The sequence below is a fragment of the Poromitra crassiceps genome (assembly GCF_964638095.1).
Source record: "Poromitra crassiceps genome assembly, chromosome: 10".
NCBI lineage: Eukaryota > Metazoa > Chordata > Actinopteri > Beryciformes > Melamphaidae > Poromitra > Poromitra crassiceps.
The window spans coordinates 16,509,367-16,519,366 of NC_139631.1; the positions used below are offsets into that span (position 1 = coordinate 16,509,367).

Consider the following 10,000-nt stretch of genomic DNA (forward strand, 5'->3'; position numbering starts at 1 on the left):
CTTGTGAATTCAAAGTGCAATACATACAAAATCTTCACACACACATTTCAACCAAGAACAAAACTGTGGTTGTGAGGGTCAGGGGCACGAGTTGTAAATTCCTGCCATCTATGTTACAACAATAAAACCAAAACATGTGACATGTCTGAACAATAGCACATCCTGGTGGGAAATCCAACCAGAACATATTATAGAACATACAGAATATTAGAGGTGGGCACCAATATGGATTTTCCATATCAATATCAGCTGCACTTTTCCAATGCAAACACAATAATACTGGTTTGTGAGAGAAAATACTGGTTTGTGAGTTTCATGAAAACAGCAGTTTACTTGCTACACTTGGACCATAGCAAGAGGCAAATAGTGCTTAATCATTCCTGCTGATTATGCGAATCCCTCTTTAACTTCAACAGTATCGTTTTAATTGACTGTAATCTCATGCCACCAGGGAATAAAGCAATTTTGTCCAAAGCTATCTGTGCTCTTCTTACAGTAAGTCCCTTTCTTCTAATAATCAAGAAATAAACCTAAGTTGATGAGCACATTTGTTTTCAAGCTAGCCTTTTGCCTTAACTAAATCTTAGTTAAGGCATTTTGATCATTTTGGTCCATCCTAGTTGGACCCTTTCCCCTCCTCTCTAAACGGAGACAGTCTGTTGTATTGTTAGCCGTGTAACTATAGCCTGATATCAGACTGCATTGTCAACTTATTATTTCCATCTTCTAGTCTGACATCGCCCCCTGTCTAACCAATTTCCATGAGGGGATTTCCATCCCAGAGGAATTCCATTTTCTCTAACCAATCACTAGAGACCAATGTATCTAACAATTCTAACATCAGTTACTCCAGTCGGGAATGCAAACAAAAAATAAAAATAAATCTCCCCTTTGAATAAATGCCTTCAAAGCAGAGTGCTGTTCGGATTTCTAAGTAAGTGGTAGTTTCAATTTAAAACAGCCTCGATAGCAGCGTCTATCTCACCTATGGTGGCCGCCATTGTTATTACTCCTTGGCGCACTTGACAACGGCATTAGTGCCGCCAGTTACTCTGTTTATTGATGTTGATTGGCTAATCATTAGTCCCCCTCTGCGCTCATTGGACAAGTAATTATTTCGACTGAGGAAATTGCAGTTGCATGTCACGATGCCAGAGCAGAAGCAGCTAAAACTCAACTCGTGGAGTGGGCGAATTCGAAGGTCTGGACCCAGGCAAGAGTAACTAGATATCCCAGTTTCTCTCAATGCCTCCCTGTGCTGCTGCCAGTCATTGAGCAGAAACTATCAATTTGTGTGTTGCATTGTCTCAAAACTTCCTGCTGCAAATAGTATGAAGGAGTCATAACCTCTTAGTATCCATTTTCCATTTCAAGCCAATATCAATATATCATATCATACTGATGCCCACCACTATATACAGTAACACACACATGCTCAGAGGGGATCACTGTGTCTTGCCTCCAACTCAAGGCTGTCATCCTTCCACACTCACTTGTCCACATCCACGTGAAATATGAGCCTGTCGCTCCTCTCCCTCGCCTCAGTAGGGCCGCCAACCCCGCTGGAGGCAATTCGAGAGAGGGATGAAGATGTGAGGGGACAGAAGAGAGGAGAGGAGGATGTTGAAAGAAGAGTGCTAGAGTGATGTGTGGGTGGCTGAAGATAATCTCTGAGACACCACAAGGTGTCGCATCACCATCTCAGGGATGGTTGCTAGGCAACAGCATCCCTCAAGAGTCTTCCTCCGGGTGGTAACTAGGTTACCCCAACTCACTATCATCTGTTGGTGTTTGGCTGCATTTTTACAACAAAACAGTGTCCTCCTCCTGTTGGTTGCTAAGTTATACCAGTTACACCAGTTCGTCCAGTAGAGTCCCTATGCTGTGATGCTGTTCAGGAGGGCCGGCGATGGGTTTGTTGCACATGGGGCAGACGCAGCGCACCTCCAGCCACTTGACCAAACACCTGCATGGAAAAACACAGAGAAAGAGGTCAGCAAGGGCAGAAATGAGTTTGAGGCAAAAAGAGATTGAGGCCAAACTGGTTCCCAGCCACCTACTCAGCATCCAACAGAACACCATAACATTGCCACCCATCTAGCCTGGGTAAACCCAGCCTCCATGTGACCTCTATGTGCTATCAGTCACGAAACCTACGCTACAGGCATAGCCTGTGACGTCACGTTGAAGGCTGGGTTTACCCAGGCTACCACCCATCCACTTCACCAACCTTTGTCTTTGTCTTTATTTAAGATCCCCATTAGTTACAGCAGAGCTGCAGCTATTCTTCCTGCCTTCAGGAATCTCAAGTTAAAGTCGACCTGAATTGTTATCAGTGAACTTATAACGTGATTGGAGGTTACGATTTTCATTTGAACAAGCTCAAGGCTGGTGCAAAGTGGTAACAAGAGTGACCAATGACTCCTATATTCTCCTGTACTCACTTCCTGTGGAAGGCATGTTGGCATGGCAACACTCCCAGCTCGTCTTTCACTTTGAAGTCTTCCAGGCAGACAGCACACGTCTGCTGTGTGAGTGACAGACAGGACAGAGGGAGAGAGACAGAGAGAGAGAGACAGAGACAGAGAGAGAGAGAGAGAGAGAGAGAGAGAGAGAGAGAGAGAGAGAGAGAGAGAGAGAGAGAAAGAGGGACAGAGATGGCGAGAGACAAAATCATGAGATATTATTCTTAGCTTTGTTTCACATCATAGAAGGATTTATTTTAAGAGCTTTGTGCTTGCTTGCTTACTATAACACCGGTTGTTCTCATTCGCTGTTTGTACTTATACCTACGAAAAGTAATGCACTATAATTCGTATAACCCATGTAATGTATGAAGTTTGAGTAACCAGGTGCCTGGGCGGTGAAAATAACTGTGGCCAGTAAGGTTGGAGTGGGGGACGGGCGTATACAGTACTTTAATTTTTTATTTATTTTTTATTTACTTATTATTATTATTATTATTATTATTATTTATTTATTTTTAATTGAAAACATCACACGTATACAGTACATTTAATAAGATATCTAGTTCAGTTCAGACCAAGCGTGTAATGAGAATACATTGAATAACGTGCTCTTCTTACCCCGTGAAGATTCAACTTTTTGGGATCTCCTTTTAAAACCACCTGCAAGAGGAACACAAAACATGTTTGAGTAAGATTCTTGATCAATGTGACGTATCTGTTCAATATCTGTTCAATATTCAACTCAGGCTTACCTCTCTGTATCCAAACCGTTCGCTCTGTGCTTGGTGTCGTAGTTTACTGTTGATAAACAAACAAACAACGTCAATAAGCAACTTAATTTACTATCTATATAGCTTCCAATTGACCATACTGTGTATGTTTTTAGCTGCGCTCAGCAGGGCCAGCAGCTCTATGTCACTGTTGGTTGCTGGGTTGGTCCACAAAAATCGAAAATTCACATATCTGGTTGCAGCAATTGTGAATCACGCTTGTTTGATTTATTTCTGAAAATATATATAAAGAGATCGATAGATATAAAGGGACTAGAAATTGTGCGCGCTGCGCTGAGCGCACTTGATTTCTAAGGTGGAGATTGGAGGCGATGCGCCATGGGTGCACTTTTCTTTTGGTTGTGACCAAAGATAGGATAGGAAGGATTGGAAGGATTAAGAAGGATAGGATATATGTATTTTATAAACTGAGTGGAACAGCAGGTAAATTGACTCACATTGAAACTTCATGTAATACTGTGTAGTTAAATTATAGGACTGACTGTGACTGGCTGTGTAATTGCTGGGTATGCTTTGATAATGAACTATCTTTTTAAACCGTTACAATGGTCACACACACACACATGGAGAAACACAGTTGCAAGCACACACACATTATTAACACACACACACACACACACACACACACACACATACTGTATACGTAAGGAAATAGTCATGTAACTATACACACACACGGACACACATGTGCGCGCGCACGCTCACACGCACACGCAGACACACACACACACACACACACACACACACACACACACACACACACACACACACACACACACACACACACACACACACACACACACACACACACACACACACACAGCTAATGAGTATGTTGCCTCTTTGAATCCCTGCACCACCCCCAACACCAACAATGGATATGAGATCTTTATCGCCTGCTAGTCGTGTCTGTTCAGGCAGTTATTTTTGGCCTCCTGTTATGGCTGTTTTCACACAACTAAACATGGCTCAAATGTGTGTCGTTTGGCCCAAAACAATATGCAAGGAGAAGATCTGAGATGAAAGATGATGCACCTTATTTCTGATCTCCATGAAAATAATATCTCACTGCAAGCCAGTGCTTTTAAAAGTGGGAAACGACTGTATTTGTTGTTTAGTTTATTGTTTACACTGATTGCCGCTAACAATCTTCCATGTAGAACAATGTGAGGATACACGCTTTACATGCATTGAGGTTTCCCATGCCTGGAAAATGATGTGAAGTGTGTGAAAGGGGGGCATGATAGAGATTTCACATATTTCAGTTCAGCTATTGTAGTTTCATTGCTAGACCAAATCTGAACAGAGCTATTAATATCTAGTCCCTATTGTTTGAGCTGACAATGCTGTTCAACAGGTGTGAATGACTGCACACGCAGGCACGCAAAAAGCTACTGGTCTATTGCCTCAACCAAATCAATGCTTGTGCTTGCAAAACACATTTTAACAGACTTTACTTCAAGGATAATAGTATTTATTGTCTAACATCCAAGTTCAGCAGCTGTGTCTTAGAGTCAGGGTTTGAGGGATGGGGACGGGGAGTGGCTTGGCGGTTGTGGGTGGAGGGGGTCAAGGAAGGGGGTGGGGCTAGGGAAAAGGGGCCATAGCTAGGGATAAGCAGGTCGTAGACTCTATGAGGGGGTGGGCAACTGGCGGCCCGCGGGGCGCATGCGGCCCCCGGCCTCACTCAGTGTGGCCCCTGGGTCAATTTTCAATTTCCAAACTATATCCAGGATGCGCATTGCACATGCAACATTACTAATCTGATTAATATGACATATTTGGGTGATGTACCCCATCAAATTGCTGTAGCGGGCTGTTTTAAATCTATAGCAAAGTTTCTGGTGTCATCTGAATGGAAGAATTACTCAATTTGAATATGAAAAATATAAATGTTGGTATAATCAACTTTGATTACCAGTCCTTTTCATCAAATTAGTAGCTATAATTGGGAGTGATGGTGTTACAGTAGGCTACTGGTGGAAGTGCACAGTCACAATCTGGCCCTCTGGTAGCGAGAATTTTTTGTGTGGCCCTCTCTATCATGAAAGTTGCCCATCCCTGTCGTAGAGGGTTGGAGGGGTGGGTAGGGGGAGTGGCTAGGTGTATGTGGGTGGTGGGAGGATTAGCTGTAGGGCTAGGGTTAGGGCCATTTACCATGTTGAGAACAATTAGCTGTGTTGTTGAGTTAGCCCCAAAACGTTGCCTAAAGTGCTATGAGGCTGAATGGCCACACCACGGCGCTGCGGGCTGGCTTCAAGGTATTGGCGCTTGTTCTTTAGAATGAAGTTGAATCCTTCTACGGCTTTGCTGCATCCTTTCAGAGGACGGCTTGCAAGATTAATTTCTTGAATGAAATCTCTATAAACAATCGTCACTCAATGTGATGATATTGAGAAGCAGACTCTTCATTTCTTCCCTCATCATATTATCATTTTCAATCACAAAGCAAAAATATCTCCGTGATCATCCTTCTTTTCTATAATCTGTCACAAAGTTACCTGTCACAATTTTTCATATTTTTTCAAACTGTGGCCATCATTTGAGCTTTTTGAAGAACTCAGTGCTTTATGCTTACAGTAATGGAGGGAACTTCGTGTGGACAAATAACAATATACAAAGGCATACAGAGATTTATAATTCAAGCATCTTGCTGCAATGACATAATGGATTAGCAAATCCCCGGCACACAGGTATTAGAAGGAGCCTGTCTGAGGTGGATAATAGGAAAGCTGCCCCTGACAGAGAGTGGCATTTATCACTCCGCGTTGATTTGATGAATCACCTGGTCTATAAATGAATTCACAATCACACTCCTACTCAAGACTACCGTCAGCCAATGGGGCTAAAGGAAGTGACTCATTATGATTCATATGCAAGTGCTTTTAGGGGAACAGGAAGGATCACTGACGCTGTGGATGGTTATGGTGAATTTAGCAATATATAAGCAGGTCAAACCAAAACAAATCCAGATTACAAAGTTTACTGGATATTGATCAATCACAACGATATCAAAGCTAGACGTGCTGCTTTGTCATTAGATGGTATTTGACCGTATTTCATATTTTTGATTATTCGATATTGATTTTGTTATTTCATAAATAATAATAACTGAAGTGTAAAAATACCTTGTTCTGTGAGAGAGAGAAAGCCCACTTGGGTGCCCGTCTTCCTGCCTTATTAGGCTGAGCTACACAAGGCTGCTTTTCAGCCAATACTGAAGTTACTGAAGGATTGCCTCAGCAATGCATACTGACAGGGGAACAGGGGAATTCCTACTTTCAGATGGCATTTTTCTTTTTGCTTTGTGTCTCACTTTACTTCCCGTTACTAGACCACATAAATATCCCACCGAATGTGGAACCCACCCTACTTATATAGATCATATAGAAGTTGTGTTGATGGTTTGTATATTGTAAAAAAAGAGTAGAGTCCGCACACTGCTGAACAAGATGTCTCCCAGACGGATAGATTTATTTCTTGATGTTTCGGTCTCACACGACCTTCTTCAGAAAGTGTATATTCCCACTGCATCCTATTGAGTAGGCCGTGTCTACTCAGAGCTTTTAAGATACAGTTCATCTGCAGTTTCCCTCCGCTGAGCCCGCTGCCCTCACTGCAGGGGCGTCTGTCCGCACGCATTGTGTCAGGCTGCTTCCTGTTGCCTCACATCCTGTCCTTCGGCTCATCGGGGAGTTTGCTATCAACAGCAGGAGAGGTCACCCTCTTCCTCCTTTTTTCCTCCCTCTTGCCCTCCCTTTCTAGCTTACACACACACACACACACACACACACACACACACACACACACACACACACACAAGGTTTGTGTTCTTCTCACCTGATGAAGTAACAGCAGAAGATGAGGCTGAGGATGAAGACGAAGATGCCCGTGCCGAAGATGACCATGTAGATGTTGAGAGGCAGGTCGTGGAAGGTGATGGGCGGCATGGTGCACGACTTGTTGGAGTAGACCAGTCCCAGACCACAGAAGCACCCTGGAGCAGGACAGAGGGGGGAGTTTACATACACTTACTGTGAGCACACGCTAGCTAGAGCAGTGGCTTTCAAACTTTTTGTGGCCAAGGCCCACCAAAAGGCAAGTCAAAATCTCAAGGCACACCTGTATCAATATTCCTGCAAAATAGTCTGTAAAATGCTTTTTATTTACTTAACAAGCATATTTACTTAACAAAATAATTCAAGAAATCATTTGAAACTCTGTAGCTGGGATACGAGAACATTGCCGAGAGATAAGAGGGATGCGTTAAAGGACACAAAAGACAAGGCACAAGACACACACTCCATCCACACATTTCTCTCTCACACACATGTGCACGCACGCACGCACACACACACACACACACACATGCACGCGCACGCACACACACACACACACACACACACACACACACACACACACACACACACACACACACACACACACACACACACACACACACACACACACAGATGCACAGATTGAGAGATGGAGGTAGATAAGGACGGTGTGTGTGCACTTTTGTGTGAGTGAGAGAGAGAAATGGAGATGAAGAGGGTCCTTTCAATGCTGTACTCAACACCCATCCTTTCCTCTCTGTGTCTGACATATAAAACATGAAAACACATTATTGCTGTATCTAAGCAGGTGGGTTTGTATTCACGACAAGCCATAGCCTCCGTTCTAAGTCTGATAACAGGTCTTACTCATGTAAACCCATTAAGGTGGATGGAGGAGATAGACACACTCATGAAAGGTTCATGAGTTTGCTGAACCACTCGTTTGATCAAATCTACAGTATATCATTATGAGGACGAACCTCTTGAACCTACAGTATGTTGTGTCAGGATGCAGAGTAACAATAAAACAGGATGAATATTTGAAAATCTGATATTGTATATGTGCTAATTTGAATCTTTAATTCTGAGTGGATTCTTTTTTGTGTAAATTGAAAGGAACAGCACTTGAATGTAATGATTTTTTTTAGTCTATGAATGTATGCCATTCAACAAACAAACAAAAGAAAAACTCATTCCCATTTTCTTAGCTGTATTATCATTATATTATTATTATTATCATCTTCATATTATTATTATTATATCACTATAAATTGTGCATGCTTAGCGCACTCGGTTCTAGGGTGGAGACTCTGGAGACGATGCGCCATTACGTTGCGTTATTACATTTTGAATTGTTTTTTTTTTTGGGGGGGGGGGGAACCTTGTAAGGCAGCTGAATTCGCACAAGATCATGGTCACACAACAAATCCATCTTGCCACGTTCCAATCTATTGGCTTGAATGTGAACCAATCAGTGTCCTTTTGAGGCAGCTAGGTAGGTACAGTAGGTGTGACGCCAGTGAGAGCGAGCCTGTGATAAGATAGACAGATGGTTCATCCAATCACCTGCCAGGTATTTTTTTAAAGTGTCTGCCATTTGAAATGGTTTCCTGAGCAACTCATTCCCAGATGGTTCTGTAAAACATTCTGTGAAACAAACCCTCTGGCAGCGTCAGGTTAGTGGGGAATACATTCATTTGATTCAACATTCATGTTTTTTCTTGTTCAATGAAAGAATCCATTAAAGCTATACTCACACATAAAGTCAAAATGGTCATTTTTGCATAATAATAATAATGCATGTCTGCTTATGACAAAACAAAATGTTTGTATTTATGTCTGTATATGAGAAGGTAAATACAGTTAGTATAAATTACCTCAGAATGTCTAGTTTATTTCCATTAAAAAGTCAATTATATTCCAAAATTGACGAAATTAACTTCCCATGGAAATTTTCTGCCCCTTTGCAACCCTATTAGTAAGATTGTCATCTGTTGAATGCTACATTATGCAGCAACTACAGTATGTTTCTTTATTTCTTGAATGCTCAAGTGCATTTTGGAGATCTTGGCATGTGCTCCAACCCAAACAGATGGTATTCCCATCCAGAGTGCCCTCCTTTGTCTTGTCCACCTTGTTTTGACAGTGAACTCCCTTTGTGTGTTAGTTTAATCATGCAGTAGATTCTCTGTGTTGCTCTGTCACGATCTGCCAGTGAGCAGTCAAGGTTCGAGGTAGAGCGGTGGGGGGGCGATGTGGCACAACATTAAGACAGGCTGTGTGTGTGTGTGTGTGTGTGTGTGTGTGTGTGTGTGTGTGTGTGTGTGTGTGTGTGTGTGTGTGCGTGTGCGTGCGTGCGTGTGCGCGTGTGCGCGCGCGCATTAAGTGTATTACTTATGTGTGTGGTGTACCGGTATGTGTATTTTTGTATTAGGAATAAGAAGAGGGAGAGAGAGAGAGAGAGTGAGAGAGAGAGAGAGAGAGAGAGAGAGAGAGAGAGAGAGAGAGAGAGAGAGAGAGAGAGAGAGAGAGAGGGAGAGAGCATTGTCTTGTTTGTGCTTGTTGTGTGTAATGGGGTAGTCAGTGTCTGAATGTGAGTGGAGGCTTTGTTAGAGCTGGGTAATCCAGTGAGTGATAGTGAACTGGAGCTAGAAGGATCTGAATTCACCGCAGTCTGCCGATATGAAACTTTTCAATCCGTGTGTGTCCATGGGTGGCCGAGACCCGGCCGAGAGTACACCGGTTTTCATCTCACTAACACACCTTCAACCAGAAATGAAGAACTAATCATTATTCCACACATGGTGCCCATCCCTGTCCTAGGAGCTAATGAACATGCTCTGTACAGACCTTTAAAGCAATTGAATTGTAATGGGAACTTTCTCCATGGGGCATATCTCTC

The 10,000-nt window shown here is 42.7% G+C and overlaps 1 protein-coding gene across 1 annotated transcript in view; it reads right to left on the reverse strand.

The window, feature by feature from the left end:
- Positions 1 to 1,631: 1,631 nt before the first annotated feature.
- Positions 1,632 to 10,000, reverse strand: part of rnf122 (ring finger protein 122) — an 11,604-nt gene continuing 3,235 nt past the window's right edge. Inside the window, exons 2-6 of the mRNA XM_083644979.1 lie at positions 7,100 to 7,256; positions 3,221 to 3,266; positions 3,087 to 3,128; positions 2,445 to 2,527; positions 1,632 to 1,966 (exon numbers count right to left, since the gene is read on the reverse strand). Coding sequence (XP_083501105.1) covers positions 1,852 to 1,966; positions 2,445 to 2,527; positions 3,087 to 3,128; positions 3,221 to 3,266; positions 7,100 to 7,256 — 443 coding nt within the window. The 3' untranslated portion in view covers positions 1,632 to 1,851. The remainder of the gene's footprint in view (positions 1,967 to 2,444; positions 2,528 to 3,086; positions 3,129 to 3,220; positions 3,267 to 7,099; positions 7,257 to 10,000) is intronic.